The 26723-nt window shown below is 36.2% G+C and overlaps 5 protein-coding genes across 7 annotated transcripts; all 5 read right to left on the bottom strand.

Annotated features, from left to right (window-relative positions):
* Positions 1 to 1182: 1182 nt before the first annotated feature.
* On the bottom strand, positions 1183 to 4952 carry LOC113778093 (protein STRICTOSIDINE SYNTHASE-LIKE 7-like). The gene is made up of 4 exons (XM_027323365.1): positions 4360 to 4952; positions 2610 to 2917; positions 1881 to 2013; positions 1183 to 1778 (listed from the first exon to the last, which is right to left on the bottom strand). The coding sequence occupies exons 1-4, from the start codon at positions 4813 to 4815 to the stop codon at positions 1455 to 1457; spliced, it is 1221 nt and encodes a 406-aa protein (XP_027179166.1). The 5' UTR covers positions 4816 to 4952; the 3' UTR covers positions 1183 to 1454.
* Positions 4953 to 9303: 4351 nt separating this feature from the next.
* LOC113777495 (protein DETOXIFICATION 45, chloroplastic-like) lies at positions 9304 to 14686 on the bottom strand. Its single transcript, XM_027322603.1, has 14 exons — positions 14566 to 14686; positions 13942 to 14261; positions 13398 to 13540; positions 13116 to 13259; positions 12910 to 13034; positions 12630 to 12765; positions 11948 to 12044; positions 11774 to 11874; positions 11234 to 11397; positions 10851 to 10922; positions 10624 to 10740; positions 10444 to 10539; positions 10233 to 10354; positions 9304 to 9542 (listed from the first exon to the last, which is right to left on the bottom strand). The coding sequence occupies exons 2-14, from the start codon at positions 14232 to 14234 to the stop codon at positions 9461 to 9463; spliced, it is 1692 nt and encodes a 563-aa protein (XP_027178404.1). The 5' UTR covers positions 14235 to 14261; positions 14566 to 14686; the 3' UTR covers positions 9304 to 9460.
* A 1128-nt stretch (positions 14687 to 15814) lies between these two features.
* On the bottom strand, positions 15815 to 20414 carry LOC113778094 (protein DETOXIFICATION 45, chloroplastic-like). Of its 3 annotated transcripts, XM_027323368.1 has the most exons (14): positions 20249 to 20266; positions 20071 to 20146; positions 19799 to 19942; positions 19600 to 19724; positions 19298 to 19433; positions 19100 to 19196; positions 18926 to 19026; positions 18335 to 18498; positions 17795 to 17866; positions 17553 to 17669; positions 17375 to 17470; positions 17162 to 17283; positions 16707 to 16767; positions 15817 to 16407 (listed from the first exon to the last, which is right to left on the bottom strand). In XM_027323368.1, exons 2-14 carry the CDS (start codon positions 20096 to 20098, stop codon positions 16381 to 16383), a joined length of 1290 nt encoding a protein of 429 aa, XP_027179169.1. In that variant the 5' UTR covers positions 20099 to 20146; positions 20249 to 20266; the 3' UTR covers positions 15817 to 16380. The 3 variants fall into 3 exon arrangements, with proteins under 3 accessions (XP_027179170.1, XP_027179169.1, XP_027179168.1); XM_027323369.1 differs by lacking the exon at positions 20071 to 20146 and having other exon boundaries at positions 15815 to 16407; positions 20249 to 20414; XM_027323367.1 differs by lacking the exon at positions 20249 to 20266 and having other exon boundaries at positions 20071 to 20196.
* A 384-nt stretch (positions 20415 to 20798) lies between these two features.
* LOC113777504 lies at positions 20799 to 21290 on the bottom strand. Its single transcript, XM_027322618.1, has 2 exons — positions 20962 to 21290; positions 20799 to 20879 (listed from the first exon to the last, which is right to left on the bottom strand). Exons 1-2 carry the CDS (start codon positions 21261 to 21263, stop codon positions 20861 to 20863), a joined length of 321 nt encoding a protein of 106 aa, XP_027178419.1. The 5' UTR covers positions 21264 to 21290; the 3' UTR covers positions 20799 to 20860.
* Positions 21291 to 23756: 2466 nt separating this feature from the next.
* LOC113777993 (E3 ubiquitin protein ligase RIE1-like) lies at positions 23757 to 24179 on the bottom strand. Its single transcript, XM_027323229.1, has one exon. It carries the CDS (start codon positions 24177 to 24179, stop codon positions 23757 to 23759), a length of 423 nt encoding a protein of 140 aa, XP_027179030.1.
* Between the last annotated feature and the right edge of the window lie 2544 nt (positions 24180 to 26723).

Raw genomic sequence — 26723 nt, 5'->3', positions numbered from 1 at the left:
ATGAATTCTTTGGAAAAGGATGGGATCGAAAGTTTTGGCACCTAAACTCCAATGTGGAGTTATATTTCGAGTTCTTAAATTTGGGCTTACCTATTGGGAGCATTTAATGAAATTGAGGATAACGAGTGTTAATGGCAATTCATGTGGGTATGTAGCAATTTATGTATCTAAAGCAAATCGAGGTTTTGTTGAAGCTGAATATAATTTCTATATTGAAAGTTAAGGGTGTGTATTACTTTGTTCATTAGCAGGAGACTGAAAGCCAGTAATTGTCTCTTTAGTACGTACCTGATAAAAGAATGGGTGAAATTGGTTTAATTCAATATTCTTTTTCTGAGAGAACTGGATAACTTATTTTCACGTCTTTATAATATGCGGAAAAACTTTACACATGTTACGTACGTATGTATGCTTGGAAAAATGAAGCAACAGGCCTGCTAGATTGAAAAAAAATTAAGGAATTTGCATCCTTTTGTAATCTCTTCATAGTAACAACATCAGGAGACATTTACAGAGAGAAAGTGAATCAAAACTTTAACACAATTAGTAACCTATGGTGATCTTATTCGGTTTGAGAGTGTTGGATTAATTTCATTCTCTCGGCTAGCAAGCTGTGACTATTCAAGGACATTGCCCTAGCTTTTCAAACTCAATTGTAACTTTGAGCATTGACTCCGTTGAAAATAAAGCTCCAACAGCTTCTTTGTATTTTTCTTTTCCGGAAACGATATGTGAATATATTGATGTCAAAAACTGTACAATTAGGAGCAAAGAGTACTCGAGATGGCTTTACAGTTAGCGTACATGATCTGAAGAATTATGATTTCCTCATCTAGTGTGATGTTTAGAGCAAAAGAGCTTATTTTAGAGCTTATATGATTCTTATCACTACTAACTAGACAAAAGCAGCACACTTGAAAGAACCCCTTAATTTAATTGATGAATATCTTCCACTAGAGTAGTCATTCCAACAGCTTCTTTGTAGCTAGTCTTAAAAACAAAATAATAGTGCACCTGCAGTTTTACTTGTGAAGAGGGTTTTTTATGTTATAAACAAGGCGTACAATACACCGTAAGGGGTTTAGGGTAGGTACGATTGGTATGATTATTATATTTTTTACATAATTTGGTGTATATTCATACAAATTTGTTATATTTTATGATGTGTAACAAAAGTGATATGAGTTTACACCAAATTATAAAATACAACAAAATTTTATAAGTGTACATCAAATTATAAAATACAATAAAATTATACCAAATCATGAAAAGAATATAACAACTGCATCAATTGTATCTTAGGTCAATTGTGCCTGCCCCATTCTCCAATGTGAGACAAATGTTAGAGACTGGTTATTAGAGTCAATGATCCACATATTTGTCTCACGGCGCAACCCGATCTATGACGGAACTTCTCGTGAAGGGGTAGCCTTATTCACGTACGGGTAAGGCAGCTAAAGTGTTTCATCAGTAGAATCCAGGATGAGGCTTCTCATATATTCAGTATCACTGACTGCAGGATATTGCTTGATGTTGAGACGGATGATGTAGGGTTTATCAATCGAACCAAGGTATATATGATCTCCAATCTTATTAACCCCAGTAATGAGTGATAAACCACGTTCATAGTAATGGGCTGCAGGTTTTCCATCCAAATCAACTGCCAAACCCCCTCCATTTTTCTCCACATGTGGTCGCCCTACGTGCCGATCCATAATGGCCATGATCTTTCGGATGAAGGGATATCTCTGTGCCAGATCCCATGCATACGTGATTTCCTGTTGGTGCAAAATGCACATAAAAATAAACGAAAAAATAATCACCAATAAGCATGAGCTTATTAAGAAAGAGATTCTTTAGGTTTTGGTATAATTCATTACCGTGGGTAATGCAATCCAGTAATGCCCTTGTCCATCATATCGAATATTGTCAGGCATTCCAGGCAAATTTTCCACAAATATGTCCACTGATCCTTTTCTTTCACCATTGATATAATATTTCTTGCACCTTGCCCTACAGATGAATGCATTTAAATCAACTAATAGAAGCCAATAAGAGAGCTGAATTTTTGACATAGCAGTTCAATAGCTTTAGAAGAACTGCAGAAGTCAATAATAGTTCTAAATTACCACATCCGTAAGAACATATGTAGGCTATCCTATATCTGAAGTCTTGCCTGGGAAACTCCTAATCGCATTTCTTAATATTCCAAAACTGGACCTTAACTCTTTTTCTTTTTTTTTTTCTCTTTTTTTTTAAATGAGGAAAGACACCTCTTGTTTAGATGGTTCAGCTTTAATCCCCACTATCAGGTCAGTACTCCTCGATCCACGATGTCAATTATCGATGTCAATTATTGAAGATTTCTCATTGAAGCCAATATTCATGCACCTCTTTTTTTTTTTTTTTTTTTTCTATAAATGAACGATCATAATTTTTTCCAAGATGTGCAAAAAGTTCATAGCCACCCCCCCCAAAAAAAAATGTTGGTAAAGAACGTTGTGCAATAGTAAGGGGACAGCTTTACAACGTTCATTGTTTGAGGTCCCAAATTTCAAGAAAGAAATATGGGGAAAAAAAAAAGAAGAAAAAAGAAATAGTGTACTCACATGGGGGATTCACAGAAAATGACGAATTTCTGATCTGGAGAGACAGCAACCCCATTAGCAAAGTACAGATCCCGGACGAGGACTTTAGTCTCCTTAGTTGAAGGATCATAACTCAATAATCTTCCAAAAGGTCTGCCCTCAAAATAGTCCCAAGCAAACTCCCAGTAGCTGTACTTGTACGAAGCATCCGTAAAATAGACAATGCCATCCTCTGCAACATCTACTCCGTCCGTTAGTCTGAACTTTACACCCTCGGCCTCATCCGTTAGCAGCTGAATTACTCCGTCAGCCGTCGCGTTCAATAGTCCCTGACACAGTTTTATCATCACATGCTATCAACAAATGTTACATGAGACTATACTAGGAAAATTTTGTGCTCGATCGGGTTATGCATGAAAAAAAAGAATTGATGTTGCATGAAACTATACTCGGAGAATTTGCACTTGGATTTTACAAGTTGCCTTGTTATTCCGTTCAAACGGGTTGTGTGATTTTTATTATATTGGTTGTAAATTAGTCCAGCTTGTAAAGATTAGCATTGTCTAAAAAATGACGTATTAAATAAATTGTACTGCTACTCTTTTGGCTTTTGAGGATATGGTCCGGGAGAAAAGTCTCCCTGGCCTTCCATCAGAACACTGAAAATAGGACAGAGGCAGTACTATAGTATTACCGAACCCAAAAGAAAATTCTTGATTAAATTTATTTTCTATTTCTCTTGAAGCGTTGAGAAAATGAAAGAAAAGAAAATTCCAATTACGCATCTAAAAAAGATTTTTTAATTTCGACAAGCTTGATTATACATTTCATTTTTTTTTTCCCTCTAGACACGATAGAATCTGTTCTAAATTTACTCATATTCTCTACTATTCTATTCTAGCTCGAGTATACATTTCGTACTTATCCGGACTAACTGTTTCGCAATATGCCTTCTAAATTTGCCTCTGATCTCGTTTGACTGACCTTTCGAATAATGAATTTGTTTTCCCTTCGGTATCGGAAGAGGCCGTTTGAAGCGTTCAAGCATAATCAATTTCTTAGATGGAGTAGGTACGTTAACATTATTATTAGTAATTAAAAACGCAGTCATTTTTTTAATGCTACCTCGAAACCATTACTTGGATTTTAGCTAGCGCAGAATTGATGACTCACCTAGATATTGCCAACCTACTAGTCATGATTTCTTTCTTTTCTTTTTCATTTATTCCAAAAACAATTATTTATTTTCACTAATCTTTTGGCACCGTGGACAGGTATAGAAGCAGCCACTCTAAATTAAGGTTGAACGGGTGTTGAACCAAAAAAAAAAAAAAAAGATTGAAAAGATGGGTCCTATATATCACTATAGAAGACGTAACCCTAAACGAGGACCGTCATGCAATAAACACGAATATGGAAATGCCTTTGTCCTAACTTCAACTACTCGTATAACTAAATAAATATAGTGTCCTAATAATAATGACATTAGCATTAGGTGACAGGACGTACATTACCAATCAAGCAATTATGGAGCAATAAATTTCGGATCAAATATCACAATTCAGATTTTGCTAACTAGTAATTCATACGATTAACCAATCAAAAACTAAATAGCATCCTAAATTTCACTATTCTCAGACTTAAAAATTATTTACGTAAACTTCCACTGAAAGAGAAAGAGAAAGACAAAAACAAAAAGAAAAGAATGGAACAAAAAGAACCCGAAACGGCGAGAAAAGCTCAACTTCACCTACCATACTACGTTACTAACCTTGTCCGCATCAGCCACGATGACTTCTCCATGGTGCCCACAAACAACTCCAAGAGGCCGGCCGCCAGTGTTTATCCAGTCCGCCACGACCGAGTCGGCTGCTGAATCGTTCACCGTGACTCGTTTTATCCATCCATCCTCACAACCAGTGTAGATAACTCCGGACTTCGGATCGTAAGCTATGTCTTCAGGCCCTAGCAGTTTTCCGACCCCAATATTCTCTGCTCCTTTAAGCATGTGAGGGTTGCTCTTAGGCACTATGAGGGGTTTCTTCTGAGTCAACTCGTGGGCTGGGTAAGGAGCAGGGTCGAAGGAGTCGAGTTGGTAGACTAAAACTCCTACAACAACTGGTAGAACTGATACGAGACAAGCAAAGGGCCACCGGCTCTTTTTCGTTCTTTCACCGGAAGTTCCGCCGGACGATGAGGGAGATGGGATGCGAGTTGATTCGGCCATCGGTGCTGCTCAAGCCTTTACTCAGAGGCTAAGCTATTTTTAGCACTTGTTCAGCAGCTTGTAGGACAGGAGGTGCTGTACTTGTATGATGTATGGTTTATGTAGTTACAAATATCAAAATCAAAAAAGAGAGGAAAGAAAAGTTAAATAAAAAGGAAAAAGTGATAGTACTATGTATTTTGCCGATATGGTTGTCGACATATAAATGGAAACAATAATATACATTATATTCTTTAAAAGGGTAATGATATTGAATAAATTTTATACACACTGTCAGTTATGCATTATCACGATTGAATGAATGGCAACGTAAGTAAAATTTTAATTTTAAATTCAAATGTTACATATATGTTATATATATCTAATAATATGTAGATACTGACAGACAGTGTATATAAGATTAACCTAATGATATTTAATCACTGTTTTGACTTTTGAACTCCTTATGCACTCTGACAGTGAAAATGATGTGCAAATGAACAGTGAATAGACGTACAATCAAAAACTAAAAAAGATTGCGTGAATGTCATTTTACCCTTTCAAAACATTGACCGGTTAAAAGGATGTTAATATCATTGTTGTAGAATGAGAACTTTAAGATACTGGGGCTTTGTCTAAATTTATCCATCGGCCATGCACGCCGGGGATGACAATCTTTACAACAGTCAGTGGTCTCACGATTGGTATCTTATATTCTTCCAATCCACATCCAATTATTACCTTTTATTTAAAAGCAACTTTCTTGATCAAGTAAATGCTCGATTCTGCAAGTAGTACAAGTCCCTTTGCATCTCTTAATGTACAGCAACATATTTGGAACTCTAATATTTTATGGTTCTTTAATTCGACAGAAAAAAAAAATTGAAGTTTTATTTTGAATTTCTTATTATAGTATGAAATCATCAACTAAGGACTACTTGATGAAAGAGTTTTGGTAGAAAGTTGCATTGTGTTGGTAGCTTTTGTTTTGTTCTCTATATAATGGATAGAAAAACCTTTTTTCTTTTCAATCTTCCCATGATTAAGCAATGACCTTTCTTTGGCTGGTCCACTATATATAAGAATCTGCTAATTCAGTTTTGTGACTGAAAATTACTTTGGACTCTGAGGAATCTGCTAATTTGATCCGGTAGCTTGTTTTGATGGTGTAAATCGAAGACTGAAAGTTATGGACACAAACCACCAGCCATGAAAAAGGTAGTACTCTATTTTCTTCTTTTCTTTCAAGGATTCGGTGATTCTGCTACATTCATTCCTGTGATTTGGATGCATACCTTAATGATTCGGATATGTCCAACAAATTTGGAAATTAGACGGAGAAAACCGTGTGGCAAAATTATCAATAGCAGATTGGAGATTGAATAGGAACAGGTTGTGAATCTTTTTTCTTTTAAGGTTACAATTCATATTTATTCCATTAAGAAGGAGGAGGTGGAACCAGGCTAATCTTAATTGCGCAAGTTCGAATTTTTAGTGCTAAAATATCCTAGATTTTCAGGTGATATTGTTCGAATTTTATTGTGGACCCAAAGTATATAAATAGTCGGCTATTTATAAAACTAAGCAAGAAGTCTATTTAATTGAACATAATGTATTAGGTGAGATGAGGTTAGAGCTTTTGGATTAAAAAAATTAATAAAATGTGGTTTTTTTTTTCTTTACACCCACTTCTTACTTAAGATTTGTAGAATGATCAAGATTATTATAGTCTTTTCATAACACAAAATGAAGGTAAGTGTTATTTTTCAAATCTCAAGAGAGGTGGTTGCAATTGTCAGAAACAAATGCACTTTGGCGTTGGGTAGAATAACAAATAATGCAAGAAAACAAAACAGTCAACTAACAAGTAAGAAGAGCACTACTCTACAGTAAAACTTCTATAAATTAATAATTTTGGAACCATATAAATTTTATTAATTTAAAAAGGTATTAATTAATCAATAAATTAATAATTTGTTAATTTATCGACTATACTTGCAATTCAAAGAAGCACTCATTTACTCAACTAAAGTTTTATGCTATTTTACAAAAATATAAATTATTCTTTTAATAAAAAAGGCTAAAAATCTTTAGAATATAAATTAATCCATATCTACTTCATTTACAAGTATAGTTTAATTCTATTGATGTACATAATTGATATCATTTTTCTATTGTCAAGAGGTCATGAAGAATTATGTAATATAAACCAATTCAAAACTATCTACTTGATTTGCAAGTATAATTCAATTTTATTAATGTACGTAATTGATATCATTTTTCAATTATCAATAGGTCAAAAAGACTGAGGGATTGTAAATGACAGATGCCCACCTCCATTTTATTAAATACTTGCAGTGAATCAGATTAACAATATTATGTATATAAATGATAAGGAAGTATCTCATTGTTAAACTATCGCTTCCCATTAGAAAGATGTTCCTAAATAACTGGCCAAATGCATAAAATATTATGTGATTATAGTAGAGAGTATCCAAAGACTTATTATATTTTAGGAAAATATGATATGTAATTTTAGTTAACTATTAATTTATGATATGAATGGGACCAAAAGATTATATAAAGTTTTCACAAAAATTATTATCCTATTCTTTTATCAAAATTTTAGATCAAGTCGGGACAAAAAAATTTTATTATTTAATAGATATTATAAATTTATTGATTATTAATTTATAGAGTTTTTGTTGTATATACACTCCCTTTGACCCGTCCACCAATTAACCAACCAATCATGGAAGATACTGCAGCATCATCATACGTCTATCTCAATTGTCAAGAAAAGACGAAGGAATTTGCAACTCTGAAGCTTTAAGATACCACAATTTAGATAAGCATTGCAAATTCAAGATTAAATGCGGGACATGTTTCAACGTTTTCCAGACCATTGCTTCTCTGGAACAGCACAAAAATGAGCACCTACGTAACCTCAATTCTTGGTTCAATAATTCTATTATTTCTGCTGCACAAAGTTGGGTTTATTTTTATTAATTTGATTCATATCGTTGGAACAGGAGACAACGTCCAAAAAACGAAATAGTTGAATTGTTGGTTGCATGCAAGAGTAGCAAGACCAACTCCTTGTGGGATTTGCCTTGAAATCCCACAAGAAGATGAAACATCCAAACTCAAGGTGGAATGCAGTAAATGCTTCAATGTGTTCAAGTCGAAGACTTTCTTGGAACAACACCCAAATGAATTCCACTCAGTGTATCCCACTTTGATAGTCATGTTTTCCTTTTTCGTCTGTCTCAAATCGTAGTCCACTTTTCAATTGAAAAATATAGTTGTATTTTAATTTTCCTAAAATACCCTTATTCAATGTAAGTTGTTGTTACTATAAACCTACCCCATTTAATAAGAGTTGATTCTTTTTTTACCATCAATTCAAGTTCCCATAAAGTTGTACTCTATTTAATGTGAGGGTATTTTAGGAAAATAGCAATCTAAATTTACTTTTCCAACAAAGTTAACTACTTTTTCTTAAACTGTGTGAAAAAAAAAATAGGACTATCAAAGTGGGACGGAGGGAGTACTATATTCTTCATTCAATCACTTTCTCGATTCCGATTACATTAACTTGATATTTAATTTAGTTCATTTGATTGGTCTCCAGCAGGAAATAAAGGCACAGACGACCGAAAAAGAATCCATAACAAAAAGTTATGTTGGTCTTGCTTTGCGAGCCGCAACTGGGGCATATACAAGTCTCTTTCACAAGTCAAGGTACTACTTTCATCAATTCACTCTCATATATTTTTGCTCAAGTCTTCATTTTGGATTTGGTCAAGATTTGGTACTTCGTTTATGCATTTTTAGCCTTTTGTTTTTATGGGTTGTTTAATGATCTTGAAATTTATTGTAAAGAATTATTTGATTCCACGATAACAATATAAAAATATGTTTATGCAGCCAAAAAACCAAGTAACCCACTCTGTTTGGGATTGAGATATCAATTTTCCATGCTTTGTGGGTGGTGGGTCTTTGAGGTGGGCTTATGCGAATTTGATTTGATTCTTTATTTCTTGACAAGGGATTTGATTGTTTCTTTACCACACAAATCCCATTGTCAGTTTTGAATTCAAAGGTTGATTCGTCAATGGAAAATACAAAATCCATCGATTACAAGTTGGTTACAATTAATCTGACTTAATTAGTTTTGTTCTGCATCATATTTCGTAGTTTGCTTGGTGAATTTGGATCAAAGACCACCGTTTGGATTCCTCATTTTTTGAAAGACAAGTTTTTCATATACAACGTTGCAGTAATACACAAATAAAAGTAACTCCAAAAATACTACATCAATATATCAAAAACAAATAAAATCTAACGATTTTCTTCTTCCATTTATCATCACAACCCACCACCACCATCCCCTCCTTTCTCCTTTGTACTCTCCCTCACTCTTCCTCCTCCTCTTTCCTCTCCCTCCCTTTTCCTCCTCCCCTCCTCCTTTACCCCCTTCCCACCTCCTCCCAAGACATAGATAAGTAGCCTATTCCTATCTTTTCATTGAAAGCCTTATCATATATACAAAACAAACTGTCGTTTTTGCAGAGGTTTAGAAAACATATTTAGAACTACCGAAATAGATAACCAACTCAATCAGAGCTTCTGGCAAAAACACAGAAAGAAAGTGTCCTGATGCTTATGAATACAGTTTCATGTCACCGACCTCCGTTTTCTTATTTTCCTGCAAGAACCACCATGGTCCATCCTTTGCTAATAGTCTGAAAAGGAAATACACTAAATCAGATGTTCTTGAAAATTGATGTATGCACTTTGCAGGATGGAGCAGTAGTATTCCATCACATGTAAATGTCTCAGTCTGAAACCAAGATAAAGTAGCAAAAACAAGCAGCAAAAAGGTATTATAACAAGCAGCAAAAACAACATTGTTGGCATTCGTCAATTCGATGAGGAAAAATGCAGCAGAGGAAATAGGGAGCATTAACCAAGATAAAGTCCAAGTCAAGATTGATGCAAGAACTTAGGTGAAACTAATAATTGAGGCATTAGTAGTTGCTTTAACTTTTGTTGTTAAGTAGATCTATGTTCTTCAACATCTATGGAAATTAACATACTATGACAGATGCAAACCAAACCATATGGTTTTGTTGAAGACACATACTTGATCTAGCTTGACTTGTTGTATATAATTTAAGGATGCTCACGCTTCACTACATTTACCAGACATGCAGCTGTATTACAGTGAAATTTAAGAAGGCAATTATGAGTCATATATTCCTGCAAACACCTCGAACTGAAGTTTCTATACGAGAAGATTACGGTCCCTCCACAGGACCAAAAATGAAAAAAGTTTCAACACAAGAAAATTTTGTAGGAAGCAATGTTAATCGAGGACCATATACAAATCGTAACCACGTTTTCAGATATAACCTTAAGTAGCTGGAGCTTACCTCGTATATCCGGCCACAGTACGCAACCCCATGAAGATTGTCAAACCAGACCAAACTCCTGTAAGACCAACTATTGAAGGAGCATATAGCAGAAATGCTGATGATATTGCCCCCACGACCATCTAGAAATCATTTCAAGTCATAAGAAGCCATTTACAACAAAATGTATGTTCAACATATATTGCTTTTCCAAATCTTATGGACCACTTACCATGGAGCAAGCTGCAAATGGGAAATCTGAAACTCCATAATGCAGCCCATCAAAAATATAGGCTAAAGCATTGAGAGGTTGACTGGCACTGACAAACTGTAGACAAAAATAAGCATTATCAGGGACACGAGAGGAAAAAAACTGAAAGCTTAACTGCGGCATGCAGAATCATTCACTAACCAGTAATCCGGACTTAACAATATCCAGCACTTGCACATCATTGGTGAACAACTTGGCTATTGAAGGAAAAGACAGACCCAATATAACAGCTATAGAAATGCCAGTGAATAATCCTGTCTGCATAATGTAATTGCTAACAGATCAACAAATCAAATATAATGGATATCTCCAAAATAATTACTCTCCCAGGGAAGCCCAACCCAGATTGATGCAAGAGATTAACTCACCTTTATAGCCATATAAGTAATTTCTTTTACTCTTCCATAATCACGTTTTGCTAAAGAACTTGCAATGAGTGCCTTCAAGTTGAACAAATGGTAAAGAAATCAATCATTCACTGAATCGGACTAGATGAGCAAAATTTGCATTCTCTAATGTTATTTCAATACAATAGTGAGTATATCAAATGACAATATGCAAGCCCATGAGGACAAAAACTTATACAGATCTATTAATTCTAACTCAGATTTATTTTTATTGCCTTGACAAGGAAAGAGCATAATTGGCAATTATACACAGAACTGACTTCTTTGCATCTTGAATACATGCTAGAAATACAAAACTGCCTTCCAGAATTAGCAGAGAATTGTCAAACACAATTAGTTTTTACCTGGCCGGCTGCAGCTTGGGCATCTACGAGGAGAGATGCAGACAACCATACTTGCAAGCATATTTGATGGGCAGCCATGGATAAGGCTCCTTGACGAGCAGCCATTGATGTGCTAAGAGTCACAGTCAGGACAGCAGCAAGAGTTCTTCCAAGAAGAAAACCACCTACATACAATTGAAAAGTGAAAATGACATATGCTTTCTTCAAAAAAAAAGAGCCGTGCCACCCCACCACACAAGTGAAAAGAGTAAGAAACTAAATGAAAGCTCTTGATTTCAAACTTGTTGGCAATTATGTATCTCATCTACAAAGATGCTATCTCTTTCAAATGAAAAAAATTAAAATGATACTGAGATTTGAAGATTAAACCAATTACTTATTATCAGTATTACATTCTTATCGAAGTCATTTAACATGAGCTAAGAGAGACTGTAAGCACCTTGAAAGGAAATTAAGGAACCTACTACAGCAAGAATGGTGAAAAATTTTAATCAACAGGACCAGATCATATGAGTGAGAGACCAAGAAACGATGGCGCACCAGATTTTAAGTAGTCACCAAAGTGCAAACTTTTCAAACTGGGTAGCAACAATGCCGTTCTCTTATTTAGATGCCATAGCATCAACAGGGTCACAATATATCTGACATGTTGAAATATAGGATTGTCAATGCCAGATGTAAATCGGAAGCAACAATGATGGTGAAAGTACTTACTGAGATGCGACTGTGGAAATGGCTGCACCAGTTACTCCCAATTGGAAAACATACATTGCTACTGGAAAGAAGAATACAGCTGCAAAATTTCCAAGCCCTGCACATTCATTTTATGAATCGCTCAAGACAAGAAAACAAAGTGATGTCACTGGTGACTATATACCAAAAGTATTCTAAAATGTTCTGGGTCTCATTCCCTAGTATAATTGTGCAGATGCAACTCAACATGAACTGTATCCAGCTCTTAACCAATTACTTTAAGGATAGGAAGAGATGAACAAGGATATCTGTTTAGTAAAGAAATGAGATTTGTGTTTATAATGGGGCATGCTATCACACATCAAGGACAATCTACTTAATCGGTTGAACCATGACTTCTTTGAGGCAGCTGTCACTTAAGTGAAGAAGAGCTTTCTTTTGTTTGCTAACCGAAGCTGGAGAAGTAAATGAATTGACAATGCACGAGTCATTTTAGTCACCTAAAACAAAACTATTACTTTATCTTTTGTTCAGAAAGAACATGAGAAATAAATGAAATTTCATAAACATGCTACCAAAAGCTATTATTACAATAGAACATAGCAAGGTGAACTTCTGGTGTCTAATGACACTTCCAGTATGCTCCTGTGTAAGCTGATAAAATTCGCAATTACTATAGTTTTGTCAACATGTAAAATCTTGCCTAAACATAGAACAGGAGTCCGAGTATCCTTAAAACCACGTAGGATGCCCTGAATAGCCAGAGAAAGAACAACAGCTGGTGCACCAAGTGCTCTAAGTTTAAGAAAGTGTTCTGCTGGTATCCGCATCGGAGAAGCCTGTTAAAGACAAGAGATGTCAGTAAAGGTTCTTGACAGCACCCGAATCTGAATCTAGAAAATGGTTTAACCTAACATATGGTTCAAACCCATGGAAACATGTAGCTTGACTTGTAATGTTTGTCCTAGACAAGTACCACTTACCATTGATATACCCATCATGCTGAGAAACACTCCTGATCCAAAAAACATTGCTGCAGCCTCAAACAAACCAATTCCCATGGACAACACCAAGGCAGTAGAGACAGAGGGAAGTGTCATTCTTTCATCTGTATCATCAAAGATTTCATAATTATCTGAACAAACGTAGTCTTTTCATTTCAACATCCTCAGCTTCCATTTAAGCTAACCTGAAGAAGATTCTTCATTGCCTTGCCTAGAAATGTCTTCAGCGACAAATGAAGTTGCCACGCTAAGGAGAGGGATATTGAATACCTTTGATATAATGTTAAATATGCATATCGATATCCCAGCAGATGCCAAGTCCAATGCACCTTTTAAAAAATTTAATTTCAAGTCAGAAGCTTTAGAAGCAGTGGACCAGGGTCCATGTTGACAACATAGTGTTTCAAAGCAAACCAAGATTTGTTACTAGGGCAAAACACTGGAGGAAAGCATGTACAAAGGCTTACCTAGCTTTCCGATGTAAGCTGTTTCCATAAGTTGTGCCAGTGGTTCAATTGCTTGTCCCGCAATAGCTGGTACAGATAGCATAATAAGCTCAGTTTGGACACTTGGGGTGTGTTGCTGTTCTGAAGATATTCCTGTCAATGCACTGAGAACCACGATTCAGGAATTTTATGTTTTCTGTTGTTTCTTCATTTGGCAGGAGACGTTCAAAGCTATAGCCATTAGCAAGAAGTAAGGAACAGGGGAAACAATTCTACTGCTGTATTTTGTCCCAACTCAAACTGTGATATCTGCCAAAGGAGGTTCTTCCTTGAGCCAAAATTACATTAAACCAAGCAAATTCAAACAGCCCAGAAAAGCGTGCAGGTTCTTTAATAAAAGCACATATATCAGACTCATTCAAATCTTATAATATAGGAAGACAGAATGAACCACTAGCATCTGTCTGTAACGCTGGACGATTTAAAACGTTAAAACCATAAGAACAAAAAATTTGAAGAAAAATGGGGAAAAAAAATTCGCTGTAGATTGGAACCTGAGTCTTACATTGCTCCTTCATTTGATCCATTGATGAGCTTCTCTCTGGTTGATGTAAACCTTTCCTGTGCACCAGAAGTACCAATCTCATACTCCAGAGCACCTTGATCACTTACATAAGCACAATTCTTAACAGCATTATTGAATCTGAACCCTTCCCTCTGACTCACTCCAAGAAAATGATGATTGCTAGAAATCCCACTCAAAATTCCAACTCTAAAGGCTTTCTTTATCACTCTTCTTTCGCATTTTGTACCAGAAATCCCAGGAGCTACCCCTCCATTAAGCTTAATTGCCGCCATTTCTTCCCACTTGAAGCCGATCAGTATCTGGAAATTCAACCAAGCAAAAAAGGAAAAAGGAAAGGAAAAAATGAAGATCTGTCTTAAGTCTTAAGTCTTGGTTATAATGCTTGCAAGTATCTCGTGTTAATTAAGAAATGTTAAGGATTTCAAACTGAAAACGCTGGATTTCAACAACCCTTTTGATAACATAAGCAAGGAATGCTATTTACTAGTTCTATACGTCAAGAACAGCAAAATCTGGGCCCAACCTTAAAAGACTGGAGCTTTAATGCAGCACAAAAGCATACAACATTCGAATTTGCAACAAGAAGAAGAATAATAGAATTACCTGAGGCTTCAAGTGGAGAAGAACATACAGGCCAGAAAGTTGCTATGAATTTTTTGTCATTTATTATGGACTAATGTGTGCACTGGTGTGTGTCTGCGTGGCCTGCTTTGGTGGAAAGTATGTATATACGTAAGTGTGATCACGACATATTCTACAATATAAGAAATGTGATGAATGATATGAGGCTTTGAATGAAGGAGGGGTGGGTAGTTGGGACTTGAGGAAATATGATGATTTGGTAGAAATGTGGCGGCAAATTTTATGGGGCCCAGTTCCATTTTATATAAGTAGTCTTTTCAGTCATTATATATATATATTTTTTGTAATTATATATGAGTATGTTTTATACTATTACGAATTCTTAGTACAAAAAAGAGTTCTAGACGAATATATTATATTATATTATTACAATTCTTAGTACAAAAACGAAAAAAAAATGGAAATTGCTTTTTTGTCATATGTGATATGCTTTTTATATAACATATATCACATTAAAAAAGTGTTACAGTAGTATTTTTTTCAAAAAATTATTTCAAATAATCAAATATCCAAATACACTTTATTATTTTCGTTTTGCAATTCTAATTTGGTTGGAAAATGCCAAGCTGATACAGTAAAGTCTACCGACACTCCGTACCACCGGAGTTGGACAATCACATATGTTAGAAATGATTCATAGAGTATTACATGTTTTTCTTGGCATATTACACGTGAAACATTATTGATAATTTGTTGGAGACTATTAAAACAGTTGATGATATTCTCCATTCCATTTGCTTGCTGCTGATTCATGCAATTTTAAAGGTGGAAACAATTGCTGTTCCATCGTTAGGAAGACCCTACACTGATAATTGCAAGAAAACCACATGTTTTGTATCTTTAGAGTTTGAGGTACTAATAATGCAATGAATTATTGGGGGTTGTGATTTGTCTGAGATCTTTCTTTCTTAGTAGAGACTAGAGAGAGAGATCTTCTTGAAAAGCACAATACATTCTATTTGTTGGAGGAAAACTAGTACTGTCCTTCCCATAAAATTAAGTGATGATTCAATGCAATATGATAGTAGTCTGAGAAAGATTTTTGGTTCAATGATAGTCATAGTAGACTCAATTATTATGGCATTTTCATCCAACAAACAAACAAGTGAGAATCATTTGTTGTAAATAACCTAAACTTGGGATGAGAAAGCTCATCACCAATTTCAATTTCACAGATTAGTTGAACATTAATGTTCTTGCTTTTCAATCACAATCATCAGTTGCTGTAGATTTCAATATCATCTTTAATTTGGGTAGTTTCCTCTCTGCTGTGCTGAATTAACAGGACATCACATGTGTCTGATAACATGTTATTTGGTCAGTGGTCTCCATCTCCTGAATCATTGGAGCAACTACACTTCATACGTGGTCTCAAATTTATTTGTCCCACTGGCATTCTTGACCCCATGAGAGGACCAAATTTATATGAACAGAAAATTTCTGAAGTACGGTGGTTTTACACTTTAACAGAAGAAACTATAGAGACAGTAGGTTGTATCTAATCTTCAACCATGTTGCCCTTGGATCTGGAGAATACAATCTGTGCTCATTACAGGAATATGGTTTTTGACAACTGAACATCAGGTTGTGTCGATTATATCAATATGCGAGCATGGAATAAAATGTGGAGACAACTTAATGCAGCTCCACCTAAACAGACTGAGTTACCACAAATTCCTCAACTATTTCATATGTTTAGAACAGGGAACAAATTGAGTCAAGAAATGAGGAGCTGAAGAAAGATGAATGCAACAGAAGCAAGTAATGCTTCGGAACTCATTGCCGTTCAGGAATCACTGCGACCTGTGAAAGACAAACTTGAGTTATATGAAGATAAAAGGAAATCCAAAGCATTCATGTCTGACTTGAAAAGGTTAGCTTGATAAGCACACTGATCTGAACCAACTCCTCTCCCTTCGATATGATAAGTAGCCGAGATAAACAATTTTTACAGCAATCTAAAAAAAAAAGAAAAAGAAAGGACAACCCTCATTTTCTTTTTGGCTCTTTCTATATATTAAACATTTATGGTCTAAAGAAGGGGTAATTATCAGATCAAGTTTGTTTTTTAGTATGACAGTAAATGGGTCATTACCACCAACCTTAGTTTCAAGTTCGTTCCTGTCCTGCAAGAACCACCACGGACCACTTTTTTGTGATAACCTGAAAATGAGAAAAGATTTAATGGTAAATCACGAGATGCACAATATCAAGCGTAGCGAGAAACTACTTGGTGAGAATTCTTAAATCACTGAAAACGTCGAGTCCGTTTTGCAGGAAAAAGAAAAACTCAAGGGCACTTCACCCTGACTCAGGTTTGAAGTTAGCAGCGTTAGGCAAGAAAAAGGAAGAAGTCACCAAGACTCAGGAGAAGTGACACAGGGATAATATTCAGAAATTTTCAGGAATAAAGCTGCTGTAGTTTCTAAGATGAAACTTTCCTTTTGGGGTTTCTGCATAGACAAGTATTGCAGTACTATTGCATTTTGGAAGAGAGAACCCATAAAAGCAACAATCTCAGTGCCGAGACAAGAAAAATTCCACTGCTGCCATTTACCTCCAAAATCCACTGATGGAGCGCAACCCCATGAATAAAGTCAAACCTGACCAAATTCCTGAAAGACCAAGCATTGAAGAAGCTTGGATGAGAAATGCTGATGAGATTGCCCCGATGACCATCTGAAAAGTTTTTGGAGTTGTAAATGAATGTTAAGACGTACAATGTAAAGGTAAACATTCTACTATTAAACATTATAGACAGGCCACATACCATCGAGCAACCTGCATAGGGGAAATCAGAAACACCATAATGGAGACCGTCAAAAACGTATGCCAGAGCACTAAGAGGCTGACTGGCACTGACGAGCTGTGAAGGCACAGATATTTATGTCTTTTGGAAAGAAACAGGAAAACTGTTAAAACTGAAAGAAGTGCAGTCATAAACATACCAGTATAACAGATCCAATTATATTTTGCACTTGTGCATCAGTAGTAAACAATTTGGCCAATAGAGGAAGAGACAAGCCCAATATGACAGCTAAAGCAACACCTGTGAGTAATCCTGTCTGGAGAAGCATAGGTGGCAATATATCAAAGAACATTAAATTGTAGGGAGATAGGTGAGGTGAAAAAACTGTTCAGATGTGGTTGAAGGAAAGCTCAAATGAGGAGACATGAGCGACTAAACCACCTTTAAGACTGCATATGTTATCTCTTTGACTCTGCTGAACTCAGCTTTAGCAAATGAACTTGCGATTAGAGCCTATAAACAATAGTACCATTGAATTAGATGCTTTCTGCCATCAAGATAGCACCGAGAAGTTAAAACTAACTGTCCAGTAACACAGGGCAAAGAGCTCGGGTTAAACGAACCCATTTTTATGAGAAATTTTCCCAGATGAACGTTTGTTCCATTGCATATGCAAGGACTCAACACTCAGCATGTAAAAGTCCATTATCAATCAGCTAATTATCAAGTTCAAGTCTGTAATGCGAATGATTTTCATATTCCTTGAGAGGAAGAGGACTGCATTTTGTAATCATCTGAAAGTTCACTTCCACAGAGTACAGATCGAGTAACATGTACTGTTTGTGAGGTCCCCTCCGTAGAACGTTAGAAACAACCCAATAACATTCTAATTCAATTCTAAACATGCAATATTGAATACAATACCTTGGTGTTCATTCAATACTACATGAACCAATGAGCAAAGCGTGATAATTCTGTTACCTGAGCAGCAGAAGCTTGAGCTTCAACTAGGAGTGGAGCAGCCAACCAAACTTGCAAGCATATCTGATGAGCAGCCACAGATAGAGCTCCAAGATGGGCAACCATTGACGTGCTCAAAGTCACTGTTGTTGCAACAGCTACAGTTTTTCCTAGAACAAAACCACCTGAGCAGAAAATGTGTATGAATATGAGATGTTTCCTTCAGCTCATGCAACTGCCCAGTCTCTACATCCTTTAGGGAGAAAATCGAACAGGAAGGAAAAAGATTAAAGCAACAGTTTTCATAAAGGCTCTGATGAAAACAGTTTTAAGATCTCTTCATGTTGGAGAGACCAACATGGTCCAGGCCTCAGAGCAAGAATATCAAACATAGGAGATTCCTTGGTGGAGTACATTAAGGTGGGATGACTGTGAAAAGTGGGATCAATGAAATTCTTATCAGATTGGACAGACATTAATGACATTGCCTCTTAGCCCAAGATGCTAGCTAAAAGAAAAAAAAGAAAACAAGGAATCAAATTTTGCTCCAAAGAGAGAGAACAAGTAACCAGGACATAATCTGATCCTAAATCCAGGAAAATAACCATTTACCTGATCTTAAGTAGTCACCAAACTGCAAATTTTTCATATTGCAGAACTGCAGTATGGTCCTCTTGTTCAGATGCCACAACATCAAAATGGTGACAATGTATCTGAAATGTTGAAACATGAATATATTATCATCAGAGACAGGTAAAAACTAGTTGCTTTGGTGCAAGGACCTACTGAGATGCAACTGTGGAAATTGCTGCACCAGTTATACCCAAGCGAAAGGTATACATGGATACTGGAAAGAAGAACACAGCTGCCAAATTGCCAATTCCTGCACATTCATTTTCCATTTGCAAAGATAAGTTGGATAATTTAAAGAATCCTAAATTCCAACAGGACCATTCAAGAGTTTCAACAACAAATTAGTCTTGCCTAAACATAAGACAGTGGTCCTTGTATCCTTGAAACCGCGGAATATGCCTTGAATGGCAAGAGAAACCACTACTGCTGGAGCTCCAATTGCTCTGAGTCTAAGAAAGTTTTCAGCTGGACTACGCATTGGGGAAGCCTGTTAAGAAAATAAGATCCTTGGAACCTTACTAAACACTCAATGATGTATTGAAAGTACAAATTCCTATAGTTGATACAAATTGTAGAATATATACTTTGATTCCAAGTATAAATATGTCCGATGCTTTCCCAGTTTTATCAAGTTCGATACACGTAAAACTTACTGTTGATACACCCATAATGTTCAGAAAGAGTCCTGATCCTAAGGTCATTGCTGCTGCCTCAAATAATCCAATTGCAAAAGATAAAGCTAAGGCTGTAGAAACTGAGGCTAAAGCCCTTCTTCTATCTGTTTGAGCACAGCAGTTCAGTAAAATCTTTGAGACCCCCATAATATTAACTGTAGCACCCATTTAAGTTTACCTGGAGTGGTGTCCTCGTGTGAGTGTTGAGAAATATCTTCAGCGACAAACGAAGTAGACAGACTAAGGAGAGGAATGTTGAACACCTTAGATATAACATTGAATATTGAAAGTGATACTCCGCCTGCAGCCAACTCGAGTACACCTTAAAAAAAAAAAAAGAAATTCAATTAGGCACTTACCAGACCATGCAGCAGAGAAACAAGTTGGAATGGAAGAGGAACAAATGTAAGCCTATGGAGGTGACAAATGTATGTGTATTTCATAACTAACCTAGCAGATCACAAGCAAAACCACTCATCACATTACCGTGTTTCCACTTCTTAGCCTAAGTGATTAAAATTGACATCTGCTATTCATAGGCAGACATGCATCAGTGAGAGTACAAGTATGGTAGGAAAAAATTTGGCCAAAAATAAAGAAGAGTACTCATGAAAGTAGATGAGTTTACCTAATCTTCCAACATAAGCCGTTCCCATGAGTTGTGCTAAAGGTTCAATTGCTTGTCCTGCAATAGCTGGCAGTGACAGCATTGCTAGTTCACAAAAGACAGCTGGAGCATTGGGTTGATCCTTTAACGTTCCTGTCACAGCTCTAACATTCGCAACACCACATTTCCTTATTGTTATTACCCGTTTATTTGCAGCTAAGTAATAACATTTCTCAGAATTGGTGAAAACAAAGAATTACATGCCAGGCCTATTTGCGGTCCAAGTCCAGCTGAGTTTTATGTGGCTCGACCTGAGCTGTCCAATCCCCCACCCCGTCTTTTTTTTTTTTTTTTGAAAAAATAAAAGGAAAAGAAGAGCTTTGATGATTAAACTTACCAGCCTAGATCAGGCCACATCAATCATAAGCCCAATTTGAGCAGCTAATTGTGACTAGAAGTTGCGCCTATAAACTGTACCACAATCCCTTCCCATTTCTTTAATAGTAGTATTTCTAATTCACAAATTTAAGATGTCACTATCACCCAAAAAAGGAAATGGAGAATCACCATCGGCAAGCAGGCACTGTCCAATCTGAATCACCTCACGGTAGAAACCCAAAATATGTATTAAGGTTAAGAAGCACGCTCAGCTCTGATGCCAGGACAATCCAGATAGAAATCAAAATCAGGCAAATATGACAAGAATCAAGTGGTGCATTAAGTCTCATACTTACATGTCTCCTTCATTTGATCCGCTACAGAGTCGCTCTCGGGTTGAAGTACACCTTTTTTCCACATAAGAAGAAGAACCCGCTTCATAATTCAAAGAATGCTGATCACTGACTAATCCAGAATTCGGAGCAGCATTGTTGCATGTCAATACCTTCCTCTGATTTGCTCCAAGAAAATCACTATGAAGAATCCATTTTGAAGAATTTTGTAGATTGGTAGCCTTCCTAATTGGCCTTCTTCCACATTTACCCGCAGTATTCCCACGAACTAGTGTAGCACCACCAGAGAGTTTAATGACTGACATTTGGGCTCAATCAGAATGTAGCAAAACCTGCAAAATATCACACTCCGACTGATTCTTCCATAAGAACCCACACCAAATTCGATTATTTCCAACTCTTGGATCCTCATTTTTAATACTGATTCTTTGACTTCATGGCACGCTTGCATATTTTTAAGGTGGAGATATGTTTTTTTTCTTTTTTGTCAGTCAAAAGTTCTTATAGTCTTTCAGTCAGGAAAGCTGCCAAAAAGAATTCAAGAAAAGCCATCCCAGGGAGTCAAAAAAAAAATGTCGAATGAAGCAAGTAAACAAACAAATTTCTCAACCGTTCGAAACAAGCATGAAGTGGACATTACAAACCATAAAAAGACTCCAAAATAGAGATGGAGGGAGACAAGAAAAGAAACACTTAACTGAGATCAATCTCGGTACTCTGTCCGCCGCCAACTCAACCAACAAAAAATATGCAACTCTGATTATTGCAGACATCTTTGACACATTTAAGTTCTGCTACTTGCTTGTGAAATATTACTACTATTCTTTGAAGTTTCTCCTCGCGGATCAACTGGTCAGAACTCTTTTTTTTTTTTTTTTTTTTAAAAAAAAATCTTTTTCGAAAAAAATTTCTGAACCCTGTAGAAATTTTATTGGAATGACAGCGTAAGTAGCCTAGGAGGTACAGTTTCAGAAAGCTGTTGGGAAAATTCTGTGCATTGCTACGTTGTTTACGAGGAATTTCACAAGTACTTAAGTGTCAGGAAAAACATGTACGGACGTGTATAACTCTTTGCCAATGTTTTAGGACCACAGGAAGAGGGGCATGACGAAAAGGACCCATAGTTATTTTTCTCTAGTCTTGACTAATAGTACTCAAAAAAAAAAAGAAAAAAGAAGAAAGAATCTTGACTAATATTCATGATTGTATACATGGTCTGCTCTGGTTCCTGAATCAGAGTCTTTAGTTTTTGATAGTTGAATAGATCTCTTTTATTACTACTATTACGTTACCTATTATTTTATGGCGAATGGGTGACTGCTGTAGCAGCAACATAACGTTGAACCTTGACAAATATTTTTGAAAAGTTGATTCTAATCATTTTCATCAATCCTGCTCTTATTTGTAAATTACAAATAAGTTGAACCGATACAAATAAATATACCACCCGTTTGGTTGGAATTCCACAATGACAATGACAATGATATTCCATTTCTTTTTATTACTATAATGGATTTCCTATTTTTGTTCTTCAATATTTTTTCTTGCTTCATAATGGAATGGGCTGATCTCTGAGCCAAACCACCGCCAAGTAGCAGCCAACAATCATAGCCTATGACATCAGGAAACATATATAGTAGTTCCCAAAACTTCACAAATTCATCTCAAATTCTTCAAATCATCTCCACCCATGTTAGTGAAAACAAAATTTCAATTGAAATTTAACAAACTATTTTTTTTCCAGTTTGTACAAATCTGAAAACCCACCACCATCACTACCAATTGCTAATTTAAAAAAAAAAAAAACAATTCACCATGAATACCCAACATCATGAAGAAGAAGAAGAAGACTCAATCATTACCAGCTAAATCAGGAGAAGAAGAAGATGAAGAAAACTCAACCATCTCTTGCTTGGATCCCACGGTTGACCTATATATGTTGGAGGAATCTAGAGCTGAAGGGTTAAGGGAAAGCTTGGAAAAGGCGGTAGAAGCAAGGGGTGCTACGCGGTGAGAATGTGAGTGAAAGAGGTGTCGAGAGGGAGAGAGTTTTTGGTGCAATGAAGGTTTCTTTATATTATTTTTGTGGTTTGGTGAGTAATCAAGACAAAAGTGCCCAATTTACTCTGGAATGGCCATTGAAGAGTTTTTGTTCTTCCATTATCATAGATCATTACCATTGCAGTATTCCAAACATTATCAATGACCATCATTGATGGCCATACCCATTGCCTACACCCTAAACCCTCCAACCAAACGGGTAGAGGGTTTTATTACTACTCTTACATTACCTATTATTTTATGTTGAATAGGTGACTGTTGTAGCAACAACATAAGGTTGAACCTTGACAAATATTTTTGAAAAGTTGATTCTAATCATTTTCATCAATTCTTGCTCTTATTTGTGAAATTACAAATAGGTTGAACCGATACAAATAAATTAGGGCAAAGAGTCCCAGTGGCCCTCAAACTATTAGCCGGATGAACTTTTGGTCCCCAAACAATTACAAGTAAATTTTTGGCCCCCTATCTATCCAAAATACAAAATGTTAGACCTTCTGTCAAAATCAGCAGTTAATATCGACGGAATCTACGATTACGTGAGACGCACACCGAAATACGAAGGACATTTTTTTCCACAATGAGCTGTGTTCCACTCGATAAAATGGAGCGAAAAATAATTTTGACCAAACAGTTTACTTTCATCACTATCTCTCCCTCTGTCTGCCATTATCGGCTACTGCTGCAACTTCCCGACTACCAGTACCGTGGAAATGATGAATGTAAAAATGGCTGCTTTAAGAGTGAAGCCAAACAAAACCTGCATGCAAGGGGCACTGCAGAGCATAGCCACCAACCCAAAGCCTTAAAGGGGTGCTGGGTCTCTCGGTGACGGTAGTCAAAAGCACAAAGGCAGCCACCAACATAAACCCCAAGTTCCATATCAAATCAAGAATCACGAAGGGCCTTGAGAATGGACATTCTTGGCCTACTGGGAGTGATGGGCCACGACCACAGTCATCCTCATGCTCCTCCCTCTCCTCCTCCTCATCATCATCATCGTAATCATTGAAGAAAATCCTGTGGTGGTTCAAGGTGGTGGAGGTCAGTCTGGAGAATGTGGTGGCTATATTGGTGGGGGCCCTTGTGTTATTGTTGGAGCTGCTGTTGTGGCCATTCTGAAGAAGAAGCAAGCCTTGCTGCTGGTTCTCCAGGTCCATTTATAGGGATGATAAAATTCCAGTGGCTGCAATCTACTCTTTTGTCCGATGAGAGAGAGCTGGTGCGGTCGGTGGCGGTAGTGAGTTTTGTTTTGTTTTGAGAGACACGGTTACAGTAGCAGCAGAGCAAAGAAATGCTCTGTTGGTCGACTCCGCTGCATTTTGGGAAGTGGGGGCCTACTGAGGATTGAGGAGAGACAATCACTCACTCATCTGTGCAATTCTCTATTTTGCAGTGACTTTCCTTTCTTGTCTTCTTACTTCTTCATATGCATCTCTTTGCTATTCAGCTACATTAATTCTTTTCAGAAACCCAGGTATGACCTCCGTTGAACGGCTGCACATCTCCTTGTCAATTCACTGCCAAAATCTGCAGCCACCATCCGTGCATTCCACAAATCTCTGCCCAGCAGCCACAATCTGTGCATGACCCTCGACATTTTCTCACACCTGTACAATGGGAAAGGCGGATTGTTGGTTTCTCGCATGCTTCCAGTTCAGCAACTTCTTTGGCTGCAATGGAGTTTTTCTTTGTTCAAGTTCGGGAAGGAGTCCCATTTTACCGAGTGGAACACAGGTCATTGTGGATAAAAATGCCCTTCGTATTTCAGCGTGCGTCTCACGTGGTCGTGGATTCCGTCAGTATTAATTGCTGATTTTGACAGAAGGTCTAACATTTTGTACTTTGGATAAATCGGGGGTCAAAAGTTTACTTTTAATTGTTTGGGGGCCAAAAGTTCATTCGGCTAATAGTTTGAGGGCTACTGAGACTTTTTGCCCAATAAATTATGTGTTTTTGGTCTAACTAGTGTACAAACTAGTCCAGAAAACGAGGAGCATGAGTTACGTCTCTTTGACTTCAATATCGAAAATCGAAAATTGAAATTTTCCACTATAAAATAAATTAAAGGCTGCTCTGGCGACGGACGAATTCGTCTTATTGAATCAAATTCAAGTAGTGAGTTCGAAATTATCAAGTTCTTCAAAGCTGTCTTCAAGTTCTTCAAAATCGGAGTTGGAGTTTATTTTACCTTACTTGATCTTGACCAAATTGAGCTTAATCGAGCTCAATCGAGTTTTCAAACTCGATTTTTTTAGTAAATTTCATAATTTTATAATAAATAATTAAAATTTATAGTATAAATATACTACTCGATAAGGTTTGACAAATACTTAAATTTTGATTTTTCTACTCGAATTTGTACTCGACTCGATTATCTTATCAAGCAACTTGAACTCGATCAATATCAAGTTCGATTTGAGCCTTTGCCAAGTTATTTGTGAACCTGAGTCAAGTAATTTGATTGATTTACACCCAAAGTTGGCCAATAGTTCATTTTGCTTTGTGTTTACTAAAGCCAGGACGTCCCTCTGATAGGAGAATGCATCTCCAAGGGAAAAAAAGAGCCAATGCAGTCAAGTATCCAAAAAATATAGGGAAAATGATCGGTTTCATCCTTCACATTTCACAAAAATATTCTTTTCGTCCCTCACTTTTAAAATGAAGCAATTTCGTCCTTAACATTTAAAAACTAAAATTATTACATCCCTGAACCCAAATTTCAATTTGAATCAAACCACCAATCAACCTGATTACAAATTTTGGGGGTGTAATTGGTAGATCACTTTGTTAACTCAACTTGATATTCATGTAAAATTTAATGAACCTAAAAAGAAAAAAGAAAAAATTATAATATAAAAAAGAAAGATTAATCTTTTCTACATTATCATTGTATACACTGACGGTTTTATGTACCGCCATATCATTTTAATTTAAATTTAAACACTAAATTTTATATTTATGATACACATCTAGATTCGCAAGCGGATATACTAACGGTGCATGAAAAATTTATCAAAAAAAAAACTCTACTATTCCAATACAAAGAATGGCCTTTTATGTTATAATTTTTATTTTTTTGGTTTAATAAATGTCATGTGAATACGATGAAGTTGACCGAATGATCTATCAATTCTATTTTTGAAATTTATTACTGGGTTATTGGATGGTTTGATTCAGATTGAAAATTAGGTTCAGGGATGTAATAGATTTAATTTTTAAATGTCAGGGACGAATTTGCTTCATTTTAAAAGTGAGGGACGAAAAGAATATTTTTGCGAAATGTGAGGGATGAAACATGTCATTTTCCCAAAAATATATTCCCCACCCAAAAATAAGGCATCCTTTGGATTACAAAATTTTGGAGTATTTGTAGAAAAATATATTATAATGATGTAATGTATAAATGATAAAATTGTAATTAGAAAATGTGTCAATAAATTTTTTTTTTTTTACAAAAATTCACTATCTAAACAAGGCCTAAATTACAACAATAATAGTATCGATTTACTCTTCATGCTGATGCAAGTTGCTCATCTTGTTGATCTTATATCAAGGACGATAGAGCAAATTAGATTATTTCCTTCATTTCATGCCGTGATTGCCGCCATGCTGGGCTTATCTTTCTCCCTTCCTAAGACGAGTTATTCCATTTTGGAGCATCTTTGAAACATTAGCTATTGGTAAAGATGACTAATGATGAT

This window comes from Coffea eugenioides, chromosome 7 (genome assembly GCF_003713205.1).
Source record: "Coffea eugenioides isolate CCC68of chromosome 7, Ceug_1.0, whole genome shotgun sequence".
Taxonomy (NCBI): domain Eukaryota; kingdom Viridiplantae; phylum Streptophyta; class Magnoliopsida; order Gentianales; family Rubiaceae; genus Coffea; species Coffea eugenioides.
This window is presented reverse-complemented; position numbering and strand designations above follow the sequence as displayed.

Bases quoted from the DNA above. Each gene is read 5' to 3' on its own strand.
- LOC113778093 (XM_027323365.1), bottom strand. From the start codon at position 4,815: ATGGCCGAATCAACTCGCATCCCATCTCCCTCATCGTCCGGCGGAACT. The intron at 2,918-4,359 runs GTTAGTAACGTA...AAACTGTGTCAG, and splicing joins TCGTGGCTGATGCGGACAAG to GGACTATTGAACGCGACGGC. The intron at 2,014-2,609 runs GTGAGTACACTA...ATTCATCTGTAG, and splicing joins ATTTTCTGTGAATCCCCCAT to GGCAAGGTGCAAGAAATATT.
- LOC113777495 (XM_027322603.1), bottom strand. From the start codon at position 14,234: ATGGCGGCAATTAAGCTTAATGGAGGGGTAGCTCCTGGGATTTCTGGT. The intron at 11,875-11,947 runs GTAAGTACTTTC...TCAACATGTCAG, and splicing joins ATTTCCACAGTCGCATCTCA to ATATATTGTGACCCTGTTGA. The intron at 10,355-10,443 runs GTAAGTGGTCCA...AATGATTTCTAG, and splicing joins CATTTGCAGCTTGCTCCATG to ATGGTCGTGGGGGCAATATC.
- LOC113778094 (XM_027323369.1), bottom strand. From the start codon at position 20,330: ATGCTGTCACTGCCAGCTATTGCAGGACAAGCAATTGAACCTTTAGCA. The intron at 17,867-18,334 runs GTAACAGAATTA...TATTGTTTATAG, and splicing joins CTCAAGCTTCTGCTGCTCAG to GCTCTAATCGCAAGTTCATT. The intron at 16,408-16,706 runs GTTGGTGGTAAT...TGTCTTTCACAG, and splicing joins GGAACGAACTTGAAACTAAG to GTCGCAGTGATTCCTGAACG.
- LOC113777504 (XM_027322618.1), bottom strand. From the start codon at position 21,263: ATGTCAGTCATTAAACTCTCTGGTGGTGCTACACTAGTTCGTGGGAAT.
- LOC113777993 (XM_027323229.1), bottom strand. From the start codon at position 24,179: ATGGACCTGGAGAACCAGCAGCAAGGCTTGCTTCTTCTTCAGAATGGC.